Raw genomic sequence first — 22,423 nt, 5'->3', positions numbered from 1 at the left:
TCCTGGAGTACTTGTGGTTGCACTTCACCTTGACTGAGCTCACAAAGTGTTGTGACACCCATACCCTGATGCAACTCCACTGCTTCTTTTTTCATCTAAAACATTTTATAGCTCTCATAGATAAATGACTGCAAGTGAAGAGTATGTTTACTTGAGCAAAACATGTGCATTTGCCAAGGGACACAACTTGTATGATTTTCTAAAGTAGGTTGCAGAGTCTGTGATTTATGTCTGTAAATAATTTAGCAGTAAACAGCTTTGGTTAGAAAACTGGAACCTGAAAGAAATGGTATAAGAGTGAAAAAGGAGGGAAAGAAGTAAATATCAGCAAAATGACATCACCTACCTTTGGATTTACAAAGTGTTTAATTAATCATGTTAATTTTCACCATCATACTCATTGTCAGGCTAGACTTACACACTTACAAGCAACATATATACTTGTGGTGGTATTTTGATTTGGTGATGGCACATACTTAGAAAATGTTTCTTTGGTTTTGAGTTTAACATGCCTTGTGTTGGAAGCTAATCGTAACATATTTCTAAGGTATCATTTTCTATTACCAATTGCAGAGAGGGAAGGACAACTTGGGAACAAAATGACATCTCCCTCCTATTTCCTTTCTAGTCAGTTAAGGATGGGAGTGCTTTTAGCTGCCAAATTACCAGAAATGTTTTGATGGAAATCTCTTACACGAGACAGCATTAAGTAAATTATTTTTAACAACTACCATTCCCCATTTTATCAAAGGAGCCAGTGAAAGAAATGACACTCCCCAAAACCTTCTACTCCATTTGCTATTTCCAGCACTTTAAAAACATGTGTATTCTCATTTTGTGCAGATATTCATCATTCTTATGTATCCCCTTTTATTCCACAAAATTCTTTTAGAAAACGAATGTTCCAGTTGACCTTCTTGTCTTTGCATATAAATTGCTACTGTATTTTATTGACAGTAGTCTGCAAAGCAGCAACATGTACTGCTGGCAACATTTAGATATCAGGAATCAATCAGAAGTTGAAAAATATGATGGAACACATTTCCTTCCTCTTTTTTTATTATTTTTTTTTCTTTTGGTGACTGCGTTTTCCAGTAAGGGACCTGTCTTCAAAGAGATTGTTTTAATGACCCTTTCTACTTTTATACAACAAATATCTTTTTTCCCCCAACTTATATATCTCCACTCGCATATAAGTTGGCAAAACCCATTAGTGGTTGTATGAACAGTTGATCTATTAGTTGTAAAATTGAAAACTGCGTAATCCAAATTTGATTGAAAGTTTAATGTTAAAGAGTCAATTCCAGGATAAGAGTTATATTTTCCAAAATGGAAGTCCTGTTTAAATCATTAAATAAAAAAAAAAAAAAACACCCTAGTTTATTCATTAACTCTCACATTTATCATTTGAAGATTAACATTTTTCAAAAGGGGCCAGTGAGTCAACCACGTTCTGAAAATCAGGCCATATCAAGGTGTCTAAAATTTTGCACCCAAATGTATTTGTTTGAGGGAACCAGAATCATCAATCATTTTTAAAACTCTAATCCAAAAATATGCTAGTCAGTGGGCATATCTACATGTGCCCCTGACTGCACAATACCTGCTGGTACTGGGCAGTTCTGGCAGTGCACTGTTATTTTTAGGCTCTACATCGCCATAGCTCATTGCTACAGCAACACAGCATCGGTGTCACAGTTTGCGCCCACTGGCAGTACATTGCCATAGAGTTTCATGTAGACGCACCCAGTTTTACTTTTCCACTTGCTTACATTTTAACTTTATCGTATGTAGTAGTTGACTGTCATATTTGGATTCTCCTAACAAGTAGGCCTGTGCAAAGCGGCTAGTATTTGCTTCGGATTTGGATTCGGCCAATTTAGGGGACAGTGATTTGATTCGGTGATTTGAGCCGCTGTCCTGAATCGATTTGGCCAACTCTGATTCAGGGATTCAGCTGCTGCCAAATCACCCAGCAGCTCCTGGTGAGTGGGGGCTTTTTTTTTTAAAGCACCAGGAGCTGGGCTGGGCAGGGCAGCCATGGCGGGGTTGGGGGAGCAGGAGGGGGTCAAGGGGGCTGGGCAAGCAGGCAGGGGATGAGGGCTGGCAGGGGTCCCTCCCATGGTGTCCTCCCCCCTCTGCCAGACTCTCTTCCCCCGCCCCCTGCTTACCAGCTCTGAGTCCAGCTGCAGCTCCCTGCTGCAGCTACCAGGGACTATCTGAATCATCAAAGCTCTCCAAATCTTTTCTGGAGATTCAGAGAGCTTCAAATTGATTCGGACCTTTTGATCGGTCTCCTGATTCAATTTGGACTTGGAGATTCAGCCACCGAATCAGGCCAAATCTCTTCCGAATCGAATCACCACCTGAAGCTTCACACAGCCCTAGTAACTAGGGCTCCTAGATCTCATAGGCTTTGCAGTTGCTTATTTTTAATAAATTTAATTTTTTTTTCAAGGTTGTCTGACAGGTACTATTGTGTTCTTCAGACTACAGTGTGAAATCATACTTCACAGCTAGATAAAAGGACAAAACCTCTTCTGGCATGCTTTATTATGCTTAAGAAATTCACAGTCTCATATTTGCACTGGACCAAAGCAAGTCAGTCTATAGGCTTTTGCTTTGCATTGAAAACTGGTTGCATGTATTTGACCTTTTAAAAAACAATACCAGAACTGTGATATTCTGTAACAAATCATGCCGTGCTGGTACCTAAGGAGTTTTCTTGTCACTTCTTCAGTGTCTTCAGTCCACTTGACTCCAGTAGGTATCATACAATTTATCTGATGCTCATTATGGCTTAAAAACACGTGAAGTCCCTTTCTTCCCAGGTGACTTTCCTGAGCTCTCAACACTGTCTTGTAAGTGGAACCTTTTATCTAGATTCATATACTGCACCTATTATCCTGGTGTCTGTGTGACTCTGGGTCTGTAAGGTAGAATGAGATTATTGGTCCTTCCAATTCCGCACGTGGCATCTAGCATTGGAGGTATTTTGGAGGAAGAGTGGAAAAGAACTGAAGTCACTTCATGACTTTAAAAGTGTTGTTGAAATATCTGTTAAAAATCTTTCCTCCTCTTCCAGGATTATCTGACTGATCTGATCACCAACGACAGTGTTAACTTCTTCAGAATCTCGAAGAAGATGTATCCGCATAGACCAGTATTGATGGTTATCAGCCATGCTGCTCCACATGGTCCTGAGGATTCAGCCCCTCAGTATTCACATCTCTTTCCCAATGCTTCACAACACATGTAAGGAAAAGGAAATCCCTGTATTTCCAGGCACAAGAAAAAGAACTGGGTATTTCTAGTGGAAACAACTGCTTGGTCCATTAGAATTTTCTCATAAATTCGTTATAAGACCTGACAAACTCTGCCTGATAAACTTGCTATGCTCTAAAATGGTGTCATTAAGTACATTGCACGAGCTGCTCCAGTTGAGCTGCTTCCTAAAGCAGAAGCAATGTAGCTGTGTCTACATGGTGCTGCAAGCAAGCTGTATGGTAGTGTCACTCAGCAGTGTGAATTGGTCCATATGAAGCACCAGGTAGACACGGCTGTTTAGGAGGCAGCCTGTTCAGAGCAGTGCAGGGTGCTAGAGGACACTTTTCTGAAGCACACAGTTTCTTCCACACAGATAGCAAGAGCAAAAACATTGTGACTTTTTATATGAATGTGCAAAATGTTATATGCAACTTGGCAATAGGGCCCACATCCATGGTCCTTCACTGAGGTTCACTGAAGTCACTGGAAAGATTAATGTTGACTTCATTGGACTTTGTGACCTGTTCATTGGGACTGATTTGTCCTCATTTCTCTGGCTTTAAAGTGGGGTAAGTTTGACATCAGTAATATTGCTTGTGAAATACGGTAGTATTTAATGTGATTATGTACACCAGGTTCTGGCCTTTAGATTGTTACTCTGGCATGTGTACACGTGAATTGTTTGTCAGTTTGTGGATGATACCCACCATTCAGATCATAAGTAGAAATTTTATCTTGTGGGGGAGGTGCAGGGTACTGAGATACAGGCAAGATGCATGACTGGCCAGCATTACCCAGGAAGTCTTTGGCAAAATGATCAGACTACTAGACTTGTACTTTCACCAGAATTCACTCTTTGTAATTTTCTTCCTGCCTGTAATGGACAACACAATGATTCCATATTCAAATCCTGCATATCTAGCTTGAAGACACATTGCAGGTTATTTCAGTTTTATGTAGAAGCCTGGAACTGACTCTGTAAGGTTATGAACAAATTACAGAGTAGCACACGCTACCTTAAAGAGTTGAGCTCTGTGGGACTGGTGCAAAGCCCAGTGAAATGAAGTGGGAGCCTTTACTGATTTCACTGAAAAAGGTCTGAGTGAGGGATAGAGAAAGACAGCACAAATTTCCTCTGTTTTAGTGCCTAAATATTAGAGCGCTAAAAAATGTATATTTCATTATGCTGCATGATGTCACTAAAGAGAATCTGTCTCTTGGGCCTGAAGTGATACAGTGTTTCATGTTTAAGTTGTTTGCCATCCTGTGCTGGTTTCTTCTCCTTTGAAATGAAAACTACAGAAGCTCAAAACGAGTACTGTCTGTTGTTGCTCATACAGAAGAGTTGACCTCAGCCTTATTAGGAATGCTTTTGGAAGGCACTCTTATCTAGGAGATGATAATCGTTTTCCAAACAATGCTCTACAGCAATTTAATTATCATGGTTAAAAGAGAAAGGGGTAGAAGCAGCTGAGGAGGGGAGGGGGAATGAAAAGATGCAGTGCACGTTTTTTTTCCTTTCACATTGTTTACTTTTTATTTTCATGCAAATTGAATTTATTTCCCTGGCTGGGAGATGTTTTTTATGGAAACCACTGTGGGATTTTATAATTGCAGCTGAATTTTCTTATTACTGTTATTAAACTATTAATTTATAGGCACTGGTACTTTACAAGAATTATTGATTTGTAAAGCAGTATATCATCTTGGTAGATTAAACAATTTCATTATTCTTTTAGATGTACATATTAAGTAGGCTCTATTATATGCATCTTATGCAGGGAAACTGCTTGCTTCCAATTTATTTTAAACACTTTTTACAGCACAATACAATATAAAAATGATATGGAGCATTTTGCTTAAGTAAAAAGGAATAATGAGAAAAAGAGACTATTTTCAGCAATGCACAAATATCTAATTAGAAGTGGACAGCTATTAATGCATTACTTGGGATATATTTTTAAATATTTTATACAATTACTGTTCCTTGCATTGGGTACATATGGCCTAATTTTCAAATAAAAGTTAAACATGCAATTGCATACACAGTCTTGACAGCTAAACAGGCAAATTAGACATCTGATTTCCATATTTCTCCTACCTGAAACTACCATGTCAATCCCTTAATAACAGGTGATGTACTGCTAGCATATCCCATCTCTGCACTAGTGTAACTGAGCAAGGGCGGCCGAGTCACCAGCTCCAAGTTCTGCCTTTGCAACAGGGTGCAAAAATTGCACGGTTGCCTTGTGCTTTGCTGCTGCCCAGAGTGCAGAGCCACCCTGTTACACCTCTGCAGGTCTGTATGGGAGAGGTGGTAGAGCATGGCCAGGGAAAAGGCCTAACGTGGCTGGTGGACCATGATGTAGGTTAGAGAAGCCCTGAAACTGCTCTGAATTGCACTGGTGTTTGGTTGAGATCATGGACAACATAAAGGCACCATACCTTTTCCTCCCAGTTTTGGTTGAAGCATTAGTTACTGCTCAAATTCTGGCTCTTAGGGGCTGTCCATACAGCAAAATGAAGGTGTAATTGTAATACGGTTTTAACTTAAATGTAGCTATGAATGGTAACGATTGTAGTCAAGGCATGGGGATGGTATGGGCTACCACCCAGGGTACATGCATGCAGGTGACCCTGGCTATGCAGTCTGGTTGCTATGCCATGCTGCCACATCTTTGTTACTGTGTGTTACTTGTGCCAGCTAGATTAAACCAGTTAGAGTTATGCTTACCTATGCCACAGTTGCTGACACATACTTTATGTGCAATTGCAGCCCTCTTAAAAAAAATCAGTCATCCCCCAGCCTTCTATTTTTTTTTTAGGTTTCCTTTCTTTCTCCCTGGACCAATAGTTGAACTGAACTAGACAGCTGGGCATTTTCATAGTGGCCATTACTGCTGTTTCTGTAAATAGTACATATTTTATTATTCCCCCAACCTCCACCCCCATTTTCTAGGGTCAGATACAGTCAGTATATAGAGAATAATCAGTATGGTGGAGTTTGTTTTTCTTTTGAATAAATTTGAAAGGGCTATTTTGTCCCGCTTCCAGAAATGTTATGTTTTGCATTTTTGCCCAAAAGATAGACAAATCTGTGAAGTGTAAGAGGGTTACATTTGTAGTAATCAAAGAAAATCATGGGCCAGGGGTGGATTAAGCAGCGGGAGGTTTCAAATCAGCCAGGAAATCACAAAGTAAGCTGAAAAGGAGTTTGCCAAGCATTTTGATTCATTCTGGGCATTACATAGCAACAGTTTCCATAACTGTCAGCATTTTCAAGGGAGCAATGTCATTATTTGAGCCACAATAACATTCTGAAATTCAAGATACTATTAACCACGCAGAGAGAATAAACAGCAGCCTTTTCTCCCCATATGAAGAATCTTCCCTTCCCTTTCTGTGCATTTTTCAGATAGGATCTCACATAAAGCTTTCCATATAACTTGTCATAATCCAATTATCTGGTATTATTTTCATGTTTATTTGAAAAGTGAAACTTTTAAGGGTATTTGGTACCAATGATATTCAAAGATACACTCAGTGCAACTGATTTCTTAGAAGAAACCTTTCGGTTTTTGCTATCTATTGTTATTTATCCTGGTGCTGTATGTTATCTTGCTACTCTGATGCATGCAAAACAATAATGGCTGCTTCTTTTTCTTTTTCTTTTTTTGGCAAGATGCATGTATAATTTACCTGTAAATTGAATGTTAGAAATCAGAAAATAACTAAAGGAAAATCTTCTGTTCTTTGCTCTGCCTCTGGTTCACCATCTTGTATTTTACAGGTAGATGGCAACACTAGCACAAATTGATCTAATATTTTGAAATCAAAAGAGGCTTCTGAGCAGGTTGCTCATTTGGGGAAAAACACCTCTCCTATTTGTGAAACTGTGTGTGGTCTGATCCAAGCCTGTGTACCAACTGATACCTAAAAACAAGTAAAACACGGTGGTAGGCCTTAAATGATGGCAAACATCCTCAATGCATCTAAGAAAGATAAATAAAATAATAGTGTTTCTTGAAAATCGAAGCAAAGACAACAATAGAAAAGAGACATCTGATGTGAAGAGTAACCACTATGGTATAATATAATTATGCATAAAAAGATCAAGCTCCAGAACTACCAAACAAAATGAAATGAAGGACAGTGATGCCCTTCTCCACATTAAATATTGATACTTGAATGAAAACGGGATTGTTATGAACTAAAAGGGCACTAAGATTAGGCAGGACCTCAAATCTAGCTCTTTGGGTTTTGGCAGGATTCTGTTTCCATGTTGTGCACTCATCCATTTTGTAATTTGAACATTTTTGATGATTATGGAAGTGTTAGGGCTGGAAAATACCTATCAAATAGAGTCCTTTTTCCCCTTACCCCTGCTTTTTTTGGCAGGTCTTTAAAATGCGGCTTTGTACCTACTTCTGCTTGCCATGCGTTCACATGCAGTTTGATACCACCAGGTAGGGTACTTGTGCTCCCCTGGGTACATGTGTGTTAAAATATTTAAGTAGCCTATTATGCAACAACACATAGTAACCAATATTAGCATGGACAGAATGAAATGGAGCAGTTACATGAGTGGAAAGTCAGTTGTACACACTGCTGGTTCAAATAATGCTCCCTGGTTGCAATGTTAGACTTTGGAGGTTTATTTGTTGGCCTTGGCATATATCCCTCCCTGTTAGTCTGAAGGATGCTGTTAAAACTATATTTATTTTCGATAGGTTTACTTCCTGAAGAGCTATTTTCATGCTCCCATTTTTCACATAAAATATAAAAGGCTGATACTTTTCTGTCAGAAACGTAGGTTTTCTGCATACCTGGAAGTTAGTCTGATAGTGTTGGTCAAATAGATTTTATTGGTGCACAGGACTCCATTTTTCCCCCTCAAAATATCAATGCTCTGTTTTCCTCATTGTTTCTTAGTACTCCTAGTTATAATTACGCTCCCAACCCAGACAAGCACTGGATAATGAGATATACTGGTCCCATGAAACCTATTCACATGGAGTTTACCAACATGTTACAGAGAAAACGCCTGCAAACACTTATGTCTGTGGATGATTCAATGGAAATGGTAAGATTACCGATCTCTTTTTCAAACCCAGCTGGTGCTTGTTTCTTAACAGAAGCTCCAAAAAGTTTGTCATTAAAAAAGAAAAGAAAAGAAAATTGAACTCCCCTTACCCCCTCACTCTGCTTACAAGTTGTGTGTCTTGAATAGGAGTCTTCAGGCTGTTACTTGGGCTTGTTTGCTGCTGTAGAAAGACATATTTGAAGGTGTTAGATTGTGCTGCTTCTTGTCTCCTGTCGTTCTCATCACTAAGAGGTAGCCAATGCCATTGAGCTTAATCTTCCTGTGAAAATGTATGCACCTAACATTCTTTTATTTTTAAAAGAAGTGTGTCCATTTTTTAAGTACATGAGCAACAAAAATGGCCCTGAGAAATCATTGCAACCTTCTTAAATACAGTTGCTGTCAATGGTTTGTCTGAATTTACCTCTGTAAGGAGGTTGCTGCTATTTTCCCATGGACCATCAATGGCATTGATTCAGCCTGTATCTCCTAAAGGGATTCATATTTCGTTTATCAGATTTTCTCCACATTATCACATGCTATAATGGTTCAGACGTATGAAGTCTGTTTTTTTGTCTTAATTTATACTGATGAAGCTCTTGGCTACGGTGACATTTCTTCTGACTCAATAGTGGAAGAGGAGAATTTACGCTCAGATTTTCCAAATGCTGATCCCAAATGTGTTTCCTTAATGAAAATTGCTTTAGCACCATATTGTTAGATTCAGGCAAAATGATAGAAACTGAGCAGATGTCAAGGATGGAATGTCCTTTGATGAGAGATCAATTTCTGTATTTAAGTATTCCCATAGAGGTTTGCATTTAACTCCCTAAAAGTAATAGCTTTTAGAATTAAGAGTTAACTTACCATGTTGTTCTTTCAGGGCTCCTGTACGTGAACAGCAAGGCTGCTTTGACATGCTGCAATTACAGAGCGCCAGAGCAAACTCGATTATTTGAGGCTGCTGGAGTGTGGTAATTACCGTGCTCCAACAGACTTCAGTATCTCGTGTATCAGCATCCTCGTGCTTAAAAATGGCAGCAGGGGTGTTTTAACTAAAGCTCATTTGATGAGCTTTAGTTAAAGTGCCCCCGCCATTTTTAAGCAAGGGGACGCTGATGCATGAGATACTCCAGGCACTTTAATTAGAGCAGCTCTTGGAGCATCTCTAATGAAAGCACCACCTCCCACTCCCCACACGCCCAAAGCACATGTATAAGCACCTTCAGATAGCAAGAATGACTAGAATTGGCTGTTGATTAGGGGTAGATTTTGGAAACGTTCTGCGTAAGGAAGACGCATATGACTGTTGCCAAGACTGTTGAATGTTGCACAAATGTGTGAAATTCTAAATGCTGCCATGTTATTAAGACAGTTTGCTATATATAATATTATAAGGAAAGAAGGGGAAAGATTTATCAAAAGAGTTCAGCACCTAAGAGCTCACATTCAGGAGTTTGAAATAGTGGCAGTCTTCTGAAATTTCACATGCTGTGCATTTGGGGTTGTTTAATGAAAAGAATGTTACACTTTTTTTTTTTTCCAGATTTATAATACACTGGCTGAAACAGGTGAACTGGACAATACTTATATAATATATACAGCAGACCATGGCTATCATATTGGGCAGTTTGGACTGGTGAAAGGGAAGTCCATGCCTTATGAGTTTGATATCAGAGTTCCTTTTTACGTGCGAGGTCCAAATGTGGAGGCCGGTTCTTTGTAAGTCCTTGGCTTTAGCTCCTGAATTGCTTTTTGTGAGATTGATGTGATGATTGTAACAAAACTTATGGGGCCAGTAGCCATATAGTAAGGCTTTAAAGATACCTTTGGGGAAATACAATGGTGCAAGCAGATTTTTAAAAATGGATCACATTTGAAATTGTGCAACATGATAGAGTCCTCTCTTCACTAATTAGGCAGGTATAGTTTGCCTGCTTTACATGTGCAGTGCTGGCAGGGTGAAAAGAATGAAAGGCTTGGAGCTGGATGACAATCCGTAAGCAAGGATTAGTTCATAATCTCTACCATCCTAGGAAGCATGATCGACTCTAAGGCCTTCTCTCCACATTATCTCTATTGAGCAATTACTTTTAAGTGCACAGTAAATTCAGACTTGGCTACACATGCAAATTAAGTATCATGTCTTAAAAAGGTCCAATCAGCTATAAAGTTATTGCTCAAAAATGTGTAAAAACTTGATAGCTGGTTTCTATCCAGCTTTAATTTACTACATGTGGGGCTCGGCCATGACCAAGAGCCGTGTCACATGCAGGGATTCTCGGTCCCAGGTGTGTGTGTGGTGCAGCAGGGGCCAAGAGCTCCATCAGGCATGGGACTTCATCCCAGTTGTGCTTGGCCCCCACAGCTGGAAGCCCTGTCAGCAAAGGGCACTCCTGAACATGGGAGCCTGCTTCTTACTGGTGTGGGGGAGCCCAGGACTGGCCTCACAAGGCAGGATTGGGCTCCTTCTACACCAGCAATAAGGTATGATATGTGGCATGGCAGGAAGCATGATTGGTGGATTACACATTAGATCCTTTCATGCCTTTACCTCGGGGCAGGCAGAGTCCGGCCCGTGGGCTGTATCCAGCCGGCAGCAGACTTCATTTCCCAGCAGCCTCTGCCCATGTGGCTGGGGCTGGTCTCCATGGAGACCCCAGCTCTAGCTGCACTGTGATAGTGCAAGCCTGGGGTTGCCGTAGAGACTGACCCCAGCCATGCTGGCAGGGCAGGTGGCAGGGCAGGGCAGGAGGCTGCTCCGGAGCCACTGGGATCTTACGGCGGGGGCAGCTTTGTCTGGGGCTAAGGCAGAGTCGTGATCTGCAGCCTGCATGCTCTGGGCAGGGGCGTGTAAGCAGCGGATTGCAGGTCTGCCCCCGCTCAGGACCACGCTGTCACCACTGCAAGTAGCCAGAGCAGAGCTGTGATCTGCACCCTGCATGCTCCAGGCAGGGCAACGCAGGCAGCGGATCACGACTCTGCCCTGGCCCTGGACTAAGCTGCCCCTGCTGCAAGATCCCAGCAGCACTGGAGCAGCCTCCTGCCCTGCCAGTTTCCATGCCAACCCCAGCCTTGTGCTATCACAGCGCAGCTGTGGCTGGGGTTTCCATGGAAACCGGTCCCAGCCATGCAGGAAAGGGCTGGTGGGAAATGGAGTCTGTCTGCTGGCCGGATCTGCTATTTTGCCCATTCCTGCCTTACCTGCGTGTGTAGAGGGGCCCCAAGACAAACTTCCCCAGCTTCCTTCCTACTTTGTTTGAATCATAGTTTAGGTGTTCTGTATTAGAAATAAACTGATGTCCTTTTCATTGGTTCATTTGGGTGAAATTTCTTTAGATGATTTTGGTACGTTCACCAAAAATGCATTCTGAGGAGGACCAAAATTATTTGTGAATTTGGGGCATTTTCAGAGAATGCCTTCAGCCCCCTAAAATGTCAGATGGGGGAAATTTTTGAAAAATCTAAATGTTTGGTTTGGCACTTTCAAAGCAAAATGGTTTGACTTTCTATTTTAATTTTTTTTGGTTCAGAATTGAATTAAATTTAAAATTGGCAGAGATGGTGCAGCGGGGGGGGGGGGGAGTGGTGGTGATAAGTAACCCTCAAATGAAGTGAAGTGTTTAATTGATCTAACATGATTTATTCCCCATTTTTTGTTTTGGCACTGATCCAAAAAGTTCATTATACGCATATCTCTGATCAGCTGCTCTGACCTACAAGCAGCGGGGTGGAACCAGGGTTCCTTACCCCCTCACTTGCCGCTCATCCTGGGCAGGTGGGTTTCTGCTCTGAGCAGGCTGCTTTTTTAGGCTTAGCTCCAAGAGCTGAGAGCAGATGCTGCAATGTAACAGGGGGCCCTGTTACCCTTTACTTCTTTGCACAGGTGGGCAATCCAGATTACAATATAGTCGTCCATGGGGACAGTTGAAAAGGCCATTTGAAAAAGCTTCTAAATTTTGCAAACCCTTCCTTGGAAATATTTCATCATTTTCTTCTGTAGTAGCACTCTAAGCCATGATCTTTTCCGGTAATTCTATTATATAATGTCCATTACTAGAGTAAATAGCTATTGTCAGAAAGTAATTAAATGGAATAGTAGAATCACTGTATTGCCTATTTCAGCTTTCAATAAAAAAGCCACATAGTATTTTCCATATGTGTAACCTACAAACATTTTCCTTAGTCTGTCCTCCAAGAGTTCACATTTAAGTTGTTTGTCAGTGACACACAAGAGCATGGAGTATGACTGTTAATTAAAATGGTAGCTTTGATCAGCTAAGAAATTATGTAAATATACTTTCTAAGCAATTATTTTAATAGCAAATATTTGCTCTTAAGTAATGATTTTGGACAGAGTGCCATAATTTGCTGCCTTTTATTTATATCAATGTGCATGTTTTAGCATAATTAACGTGTATAAAATCTTCTGCTCACAAGTTTGTTCGTATACTCCAGAGGGAAAGATCGAATATTGAGTATAATAAAATAGCAAATGGCTTTAAAAGTAGCAGAAGGTTTTTAGTTGCTTTGTTAGTTCAAGTCATAGGATCAACACATTCAAGATTTTAAAACTTTTTTGTAAATGTCGTGCCAAAATGTCGTGTAAATGTCGTGACATGTATTTACATGGATATTGGCTGTATAAATTACATATAAAATAAACAAGATCCCCAACTCAAAGTGTTCATACCCTGTCTCAGATAATGATCTGAGAGCTTTGGATGTAAATGTTGGAAGACGCATCACTTAATTTTCAGAGGTGCTGAGCAGCTCTCGCTGACTTCCACTTGAGGATGTGAATTCTCAGTACTTCTGAGAATCAGACCCTTTCCTTCACCCTATGCATGGAAACTAGCACTAAACCCAGAGAAAGACTTGAATACTATACCAAAGAGATTTGTAGGAAAGGGATGATGGACTTTGTCGATGGGAGAATAGGAGATTCTTCAGTGCACAGGAAGTAGCAAGAAGAAGATGTGAAAGCATGAGTGTGAGGAGGCAGGTAGGAGGGAGGAGATTGGGAAGAAGAGTATAAGGCACAGACAGGTAGGTGAAATACAATAGATGAAGATCCAGTGTCCATAAGTACGTGGGGACTTTGCCATATCTGTTTTACATGGCGGATGCTCAATACAGTCATGATGGGTGGAAGTATAAAACCTTAAGATAGTCAGATGATGTATAGGAGAATGGAGTCCACTGAAGTCCAAGCGTACTCGAGACTACTTTTCAGAAAGTTAGTGGTAACTGTAAGAATATGAAATGCTTTCCTCTCACAGAGTCTCCCTGGCTACCTGGAAATGTAAAGGGGGTCTTTCTCTCTCTTGCCGTTTAACAAGAAAATATGGCCCTTCATTCCTTGTAGTTTGGATAGAAGGGTGAATGGCTTAGGAAAGAACAGCCCTTCTCCCTGTGAAATAGGGGCTCATATACCACTGGAGTGTTTGCCAGCAGTGCTACTCCTCTTATACTAAGCCCCTTCTTTATAGTTTTGGAGAGGAGTGTCAATATTGAGCCGCACCGTAAGTTATCTAGGCAGTGGGTTTGAGGTATCAGAGGCACTGTCTAGCTTTGATAATTAGCTAAGAAGGGGGTTGCCTGTCTGAATTGTCTCAGCCTCAGGATTCCCATTTCCTTTTGAACTTGCTTTCAGCCTTGTTGTAGAAGTGCATTTAAATCACAAATGAATGATGGCCTGTAGAATCTTTCCACCGGGCTTTGTATTTGAGTGGTTTTTTGAAGGTAAAAATACTTCTATTAGGATCACAGGAATCAGAGACTAAAAACACTTAATAGACTATCCCACTAGAACCTAGAAGAGCAGGATGAAGTTCCTTGGAGAGAGGATATATCAAATAGTAAACTGATGCTTTCCTTCAAGTCGAATTTCCACAGATAGTAGAACCTCAGTGCTCTGCATTTTGCCAATACCTACAGCTCATATTTTTCATGCAGAATAATTGCAGCATCTCCTCTTTCTTGCCAGCGAAGATTTTATAGCAGCCGCTGTAGCAAGTAGTCATTCCTTAGCCTTACCATTAATTCCAGATATAACACACAACAGTCACTGGTGATTAAAAGTAAATTACACATGGTCAGTAATCGTCCTATCTTTGCTCTTGTTGTTGCTTGCTGACCTTTTAACTCACAAACTTCTGCAATTCACAAATGGTTTCTTAGGGTTTGAATTAGCCTGGTGGCTAGTAACTCCTGGGCCTAAGTGTGCAAAACTAGATTTGCTGCAGAAAAGTATATTCCCCTTTATCTATTTTTTTTTAAATAAGGTGCCCCAACTTGATTGTTTTTAAAGAACATAAAATTATACCTAAGAATGTGATATTGCACGTGTAACAAAGGCAGCTGTTAGGTACCAGATTCCTCTCTTTGGAGAATGGATGGGTCCCTATTTGGGAAATCAGTATTGTAACATCATAACTAGATGATCTGCTCAGGTCCCTTCCGACCCTAGAAACTATGAAACTTGCAGAAATAGGGCCAGTTCCTCTGAACTAATTTGCTGCCTTCTTTCCTCTCCCACCTTCCTCTACCCACAGGAACTGTTAGCTGTTTGCTTTGATTGCTGCATAGGCCCAGGTTTTTGGTTTTGTGCTCTATGCTGAAATAAATCAACCATGTGTTATCAGCCAGATTTACTTCTTAATAAAATCATTACCATACTAGCAGACCCATGAATTCTCTGAGACACTAGAGATTTTCTTTATGTGCTTTCTCATATCCCAAAATAGCCAGAACCCTCTCTAAGTCATTAACTTGCTTTACCTTACAAACCATTTTGCACATTCACTCTCAAAATGCTATGTGCTTAAATTAATCTTCATATTAGCCTCTCTTGAGGTTGTGCACCTAGCATTTTACTAGTATTGTATATATTAGTCCCTTTCAATAGCTGACTAGATTGGATAAATGTCTGCCTTTGTTCTGTGCGGATGTCACAGAGTAAGCTTTTTTTAGGTCCCGTATCCTCCATGGAGGAGCTGGGGTTTCTGTAGTTGTTTGCAGCCTCCACAGAGTTTTTCTAAACAGGGTCTTTATATATTTCTTTCAGGAATCCTCACATTGTATTGAACATTGATCTTGCTCCTACAATTCTAGATATTGCAGGCTTGGACATCCCAACTGACATGGATGGTAAATCCATTTTAAAACTGCTGGATTCCGAGAGACCAGTCAATAGGTAAGGAAGGAAAGCACCTGTGCTGAGTGTGCATTTGCATGTACCTGTGCACACTTGATCATTCACAGGTAAATATAGGAGAAAACAATAAAAATGGATACATAAAATGGGCCATAATGCATAGGAAAAAATTAGAGCTCCATTTATCTATCTATTCAATATGTTCTGACCTGTTTTTAACTTGATCTGATTGCTGTGTTTTGTTATAGGATGCTTGTCCTCTAGATATCCACACATAATGTGTGTAATAGTAAACTGGCCTTTGATTACATGAAGGTTTCTAGCTACGTGAATGTAAATGTTTCTGTGGCGTCACTTACAATGATGTGTTCAAGCAAAGCCTTTTTTATCTCATAAACTGTAAACTAATTCAGGTGAAAGGACTGGTTGTATATCACAAACCCAGCATAACACAAACCCAGACTAATGTTTGGAATTATGCAGTTATTGTCTGAGACCTGCCCCAGTACCGTCACTGAGAACAGCTGAGGGAAGAGGATTAGACGGATGCTTGTGAAAGAAAACAGTCTGAGGAATCAGCAACTGATGGGACAGGGGGGTGGGGAGCCCGCAGGAATTTTGCTTGTAAGCACATGTGGTGGAGAAGAGGAGAACAGCTAGATCGGAAGAGGGCATTTGCAGGGCAGAGGATGATTTCAAAGGTAAGGCACTGTTGAAGGAATCAGGAAGTCTGGATTTAATTACAGACTCCTTTGTGACCTTGGGCAAGTCACTTAATCCCTCTGTGCATTGGTGGTTTTTATATAGAAACAATGACTATATTGTATAAATCCACTGTGGATTTTGCCCATGAGAATGAATCTGTCCTGTGTTCCTCTGTGATTAGCACTGCTGATATGCATGTGTCTGCTTCCTATAATCATGAGTTCCCTTGGGAGGAGCAGTTCACGTTTTTGGCAGGAGTAATTGGGGAGGAGGAGACAGGTTGGGACTTAGGTGGATTTTTATACAAATGTTGTTTTTCCAGGTTCCATTTAAAGAAAAAGATGAAGGTGTGGAGAGACTCATTCCTAGTGGAGAGAGGGTAAGGAAAGAGTTAACCACAGAGCCCGGTCACCCTAAATAGGAGGATCCTACATGACTGGAACCAAAGCTGTCTCTGCTGTCATATGAAAACACACACCTAGCACCACATACCCACCCCTGCAGTGGCATTGCTGCAATGTCTCTAATGGCAATGGTGTATGGTAGGAAAGACTCCATAGTAGTTTTGTGTTGGTTTGAAGGGTCAAAGTCCAGCCCAGCTTTCATGTGCTGTGCATACATGACTCCTACAGAAGTTCTGGGGTGGGAAGGAATGAATCCTGCCCCTGCTCATTTCCTGCAAGCCCAAGAAAGGGAACAGCGCCCTGACCACTACCTAAGCCTTGCGTGGCAGAGGGAGAATAAAAGGTAATGAACCTTTCCAGTTATGGATCATCTGGCTGTGGCTTTGCACCTCTGCCCCGGCACACTGTGGAGGACAGGAAACAAAGGCAGAGTGTAGCCCTGTGGCACTCAGGAGAGTTATTATGTGGGCACCTTATATCCTCTTTCCAGTGACTCCAGCCTAGTACCTCGGCCCACCAGACTTTTAAATGGGACTGCATCATTTTTCAAACAATAGCTTGAGTAAAACATGAACCTCAAGGTTCTGCTCTGAGTTTGCAGTTGGATTTTTGAATCTCCTGCTTCCCCAAAGTTTCAGATGTCCTGATCTGCAGTTCCCATACGAACTCAACTCTACTAACCCTTGTAGTTATGCATGCTCTAACTGGGGTAATCTAATAAAGACTTCAGGAGCCAATAGGGGCTGCATAGGAGTCGGGATCTCCCCTTCACCCGTTTGCAGCCTAGTGTGATTAACCAGAGAAGATGAGAGAGGTAGTTCAGTTTCTTTCAGAGCATTAAACTTTGGTCACTGGCGGTGGTTTGAGCCCCTCTGGCAGAACCTGTTTCATCCTTAGAACGAACTTTGATAGAACTGTTTCTTTTCTCTCTGCAGTAAACTGTTGCACAAAAGGGAAAATGAGAAAGTGGATGCTCAGGAAGAAAACTTCCTGCCTAAATACCAGCGGGTTAAAGACCTCTGCCAGCGAGCTGAGTATCAAACTGCCTGCGAACAGCTTGGGCAGGTAAGGCACATCAGGCACAGTGTAAGCAGCTGTATCAAGGCCTAAGCTTAACACCACTTGCAAACTGTGATAATGCCCTTCACTTTGTTCTCAATGCCGGCTTATAAATCAAGTGATTCATTTCATGGCCTTTGCTTAGAACTGTATTATAGCATTTATGAGATTGACTGGCAGTCAGGAAATTGCTGATTCAAGTGCCTCTGTATCGATTCCCAGCTACTGTAAGAGAACGACTTCGGCTATTTTAACATTCTATTCCCCAAACAGAATGAGATTCAAGATTCATTAGTGATGACAGTTCACACTGAGCCCAGATTATTCCACATGTGCACAGTTCCCTTTTGCTACAGACTCATATTTATTTCATTAAATCATTTTTACTTCAATTTACATAAAATAACAGCAAAGAAGTCTAAAGTGGCCATCACACATCCCTCCCATTAACAAGAACAGCTCCTAAAAATGCACGCAATTTGCCGGTGCAATTACCATGACTGCATACAGTAGCTGGGGGTAAAAGGGACATGTATTGTGTAGTCAGTTGTCCGTGTGGTTTCTGCAATTACATAACTGTACTGCAGAAATGTCCACAGTCCAGACGTAATTGCACAGGAGGGATTTAGCAAATAATTATAGTGTATTACCAGGAACACAGAATGCATCCTTGGCTTGGCACAATGTCCCTTTGTCCACTGGACTGGTGCGGAGGTACTGTAAACCTGTGTTAAAATGACAACTGAGGATCACCCCAGCATAGGATTGCAAGGTGATGTAGCTGGTGTCTGATCTTTGTGAGGGCTGGAAGCTCCTGTTTCAGGTGCCAGAGTGCATTGCCTACGTAAGTGTCATCCATGTTATATCCAGAGTGGGTCATTATAACTTTATGGCTGCTTTAAATTGTTCCAGGACTTTGTCTTATGATTAGATAAAGCACCTTTACCAGCACACTTTCTCCACCGCCCCCATACACTTGTGGACTGAGACCGTAAGTCCTCAAGCATTTGGTTTGGACTCAGATGATCAGGGACATAGAGATGAACATTTCCTAGAGCAGGTGCACTGTGCCTATTTTTCTTCCCATGGCTTTCTTTTCAGATTTAGCTCTCTGAATTTGGACTCCTTTTGAACGTCTAAGCTGCTGAAATCTTGTGGATGTCACCTTTCATATACTGATTATTGTCAGCAAGCCTTTTTTGCTGGGACTGCACGTGGAAGGTAGCAGTTTTGAGATGTAAAGTTGTCATGTTCTTGAAGAAGGAAGGATGAATGCTAGATATTTCTGTTACTGAGTTTTCAAGTAGTTGAGGGAAAGCTGAATGTTCTTTTTCCATCATTATATATTCTGTGAGGGCTGTTTTGACTTTCTTATGCCATTTTGTACCCACCTTGTTTTGAACCTTGTATTAAGGACAGGAAAGAACAAGATTTTCCACACTTGTCCAGACAGACATGGGGGCTGTCTCCTGCAAGAGGGTTCCTGCCCTAGGAAGGCTTCCTTTCCAGTATTATTGCACTTCACTGTCAGTGGAGGAGGGAGAGGGAGTGGAGAACAGGCGAGTGGACAATCCCTGTTTTGACACACACATTTATGTTTTCTTTTGCTAATAGTATAATACCTTTGACATCAGAAGAAAATGAGAAAAAAGGTCAGAATTGCCAGTGAGTTGCAAAGCAGAGGTGTGGTATCGAGAGAGGTTTGCCACGTTCTCATTGTCAGGAGCAGGGGGGATTGTTTTGGGCAGTTCACTAAGAAGTAATTGGAAGTGATGGGATGAAATTGAGCAAAAGACAAATTTAAGCTGGACATCAGGAAAACCTGCCTAACAATCAAGTCAATTAGAGTCTGGGATGGTTTCCCAAGGGAGTCTCAATCCATCTAGCCCCTGCTCTAGAGACTGTGCCCTACTGCTCTGTCTAGACAGCAAGTGCTGTGGGAAATGAATACACTCTTCCAAGGGGAAAAAATGTCTCTAAATATGGGTGCATTCAAACAGTTTATTAGACTGCCACAAAAATAACTTCCAGAAGGACATGCTCTTGTTTGTTTGCCTGGCGCTGTTGGTGTGGCCCTACACAATACATACAACATGCCAAATAAATTACAAATCCCTGTTTTGAGGAGCTTAAGGTACACAGATACGGTGGATATGTTACAAACATACCTTGATCCTGTAGCATGCTGATTACCATTGTGAAGGATGGGGCGTATAGTATTAAGCAGGATCTGTTCACAGAAGCACGAGAGCTTTGTAAAGTAAGTGCCTTTTCAGATCCTGTTTTAAAGGGAGGGTACAGATCTTGCATTAAGATCTAAACCGAAGCTTACTGAAGTCACTGGGAGCTCTTTTGTTGATTTTTGCTTTTGACTAGGCTGTTCTTTGAGGCCCAGGGACAGTATGAAAGGTGACAGGAAACCTGGAGTGAAAGGAAATGCACAGGAAAGCCAAAGAGAAGCGCAAGTGGATGGAAGTGACTTGGAGGCAAAATCAGAAGAGAAGAGGGCAGAGTTCTGTGTGGAGGGGAAGTAAGGAGAACTTTGAATGTGAGAAGAGCCTAGGCTATTGCTTCAGAAGCATTAACATAGCATCCTTTTCTCACCGCAACTACGCGTTTCCTTTGCAAATCTCTGCAACCTTAGCAATGGAATACTCTTTGACCTGTAGTCAGGCTGCTGGGAGAACTGGGATAGTGAAGATGGGGTTCTTTGCATAGTTGAAAACCTTGAGTCAGGGTCGTAGTGCATTAAGTGAGGTTTTTTTGGTAATACTCGCATGTAAATGCCCGAGTGCAAAGGGAACACGTGTTGCTATCTTTTCTTACACGGTTGGTGGGGTCCAGGCCATGTTAGTGATTTGCATCCAGCAAAGGATGATGGTAACAGCAAATGAAAGAACAGCTCAGCATTCATATTCAAGGATCTGAAGAGGATCCACTATTTCTTCCCATGTGAAATAAAAAACATTTATTGTAGTACCCAACAGCTCCCATACAATTTCCATCCCTTCAGTGCAGTTCAGCCTTTCATTTTAAACTGCCTTGGTAAGTGGAAGCTGACCCACTTTTATCTGCCGGCCTGCATTAATGTGCTTTTGTGGAAGCCAATTATGATATCAGCATTGCTCTGCAGAGTATTTCCAGCAATTCCTCTGTATCATAACAACAGTTGCACAAAGGACTCCACTGAAATGATTTGCAAAGTTTATTCGTCTTTGCTTAGCATGTTTCACCTGCTCAGCTACAAGATCATTAGGATGAATCTATTCCTTGTTTTAAAAAAAAGCATTGTTCCCTTTTTAACAGGATTTAACACAATATAACTGTATTGCTAATTTACCAAGAAAAATAGATGTCTGTGTTGGCGGCATGTCCCCTTCAATCCTGCTTTTCTTAAAATTCTACTTCTTATGGCTCAAATGTACTTAAAGATGAGTTTGCTTTATGTAGGGTAAAAAGCTCCATTTGTATCAACATTTTTCCCAGGAGAACTTGCTGTAATTCTTAGTTTCCTCCCATGTAAATGGTGTATGAGTGGTGCTGAGATACTCATCTCTTCCCCTGGCAGCTTCCATGGTAAGCAGGAGTTACTGAAGGGTCCCCATTGTAAAGAAATCCCCAAGTAACATGGAAATGACATAACTAAAAGTATGCCACTTGCTCCCTGGGTCATCTTTCTTCATTGCTATAGGGAATATTCCAAGACACTTAGCTGTGAAAATGAAAGCCTCAGAAATCTGATGCAAGTTTTGTTTTGTTTTTTCCCCCCCCAAGGTTTATATATTCCTTTACAGAAGGTCAGGAAAACTGTGTGTTTTCTGTTATATCCAGAAATAACCCAGAACAATTATCTCTAAAGAGTATTTTACTCTTACTGTGTTTTTGTTTTGACTTTAGTGCTTCAGAGAATCAAGTTAATATTTGTACTCCTTGTTAATTATCAGGTATGTTTTTGAATTCCTTTCAGTAAAGATAACTGAAAGAATAAGGTGCCTTGGCAAAATTGATACAACTTAATAAAAAGGAACTCTTCACCTATCCCGACACAAGTAGCAAGGTGCTGTAGTTGATAAAACAGTGAGCTGACAGGAAACATGGGTTGTAACCTCAACTGTATCACAGACTTTCTGGGTGACATTAGATAAGTCACTTCACCTTTCTGGACCTTTGTTTCCCGTCCTGTCTTTTTAGACTGTAAGCTGTTTAGGGCCAGGACTCTCTCTTTATACGTGTTTGTACAGTACCTAATTCAAAGGAGACCCAGCTGTGGTTGGGACCTCTTGCTTTTGCCACAGTGCAAATAATAATAGTAATAGAATTAATAATAGTAATAACTTTTGGCAAGGAATTCAGATTTTTACTTCTGTATTAGTCAACTGCCCCTCCCCCTGTACACAAGATGTAGTTCACTGTAGCTGACAGTTGTTTTATTGTAACACTAAGAAGAGTCCACAATGTCCTGTCTTGGAACGTGTATTCACTTTGCAGTGTTAAAGTTTGAATGATCTGCAGTTACAGTACCTGCTAAAGCGGCTCTTGAGCTATGAGGCCACATGAGCTTCACAAGTCGGTGCAGGGAAATAAAGTCCTCCTGGAAAGGAGAACAGGACGTGTTACTTACGTACTGATGATTATGGAAGAAAGGAAGTGGATTCATCATTTGCTGATGGATAAATTGGAGAAAGTATAGAGGAAAACCTACCAAAAAAAATGAAAGGGAAGGGGGAAAAAAGATTTGGCAAATAC

At 41.0% G+C, this 22,423-nt stretch overlaps 1 protein-coding gene across 7 annotated transcripts in view; it reads left to right on the top strand.

Moving 5' to 3' along the window:
* The window catches only part of SULF2 (sulfatase 2), a 243,991-nt gene that overhangs the window by 189,507 nt on the left and 32,061 nt on the right, over nucleotides 1–22,423 (top strand). For all 7 annotated transcript variants that reach the window (XM_090064399.1, XM_090064400.1, XM_090064401.1 and 4 more), the window contains 6 exons: nucleotides 3,086–3,255; nucleotides 8,200–8,350; nucleotides 9,897–10,072; nucleotides 15,420–15,548; nucleotides 16,537–16,593; nucleotides 17,554–17,683. In XM_090064399.1, the coding sequence (XP_089920525.1) occupies nucleotides 3,086–3,255; nucleotides 8,200–8,350; nucleotides 9,897–10,072; nucleotides 15,420–15,548; nucleotides 16,537–16,593; nucleotides 17,554–17,683 (813 nt within the window). The remainder of the gene's footprint in view (nucleotides 1–3,085; nucleotides 3,256–8,199; nucleotides 8,351–9,896; nucleotides 10,073–15,419; nucleotides 15,549–16,536; nucleotides 16,594–17,553; nucleotides 17,684–22,423) is intronic.

Source organism: Crocodylus siamensis, chromosome 10 (genome assembly GCF_052110815.1).
Source record: "Crocodylus siamensis isolate JL-2025a chromosome 10, ASM5211081v1, whole genome shotgun sequence".
Lineage (NCBI taxonomy): Eukaryota > Metazoa > Chordata > Crocodylia > Crocodylidae > Crocodylus > Crocodylus siamensis.
The sequence above is the reverse complement of the archived record's forward strand: the minus strand, read 5'-3'. Positions and strand labels throughout refer to the sequence as shown.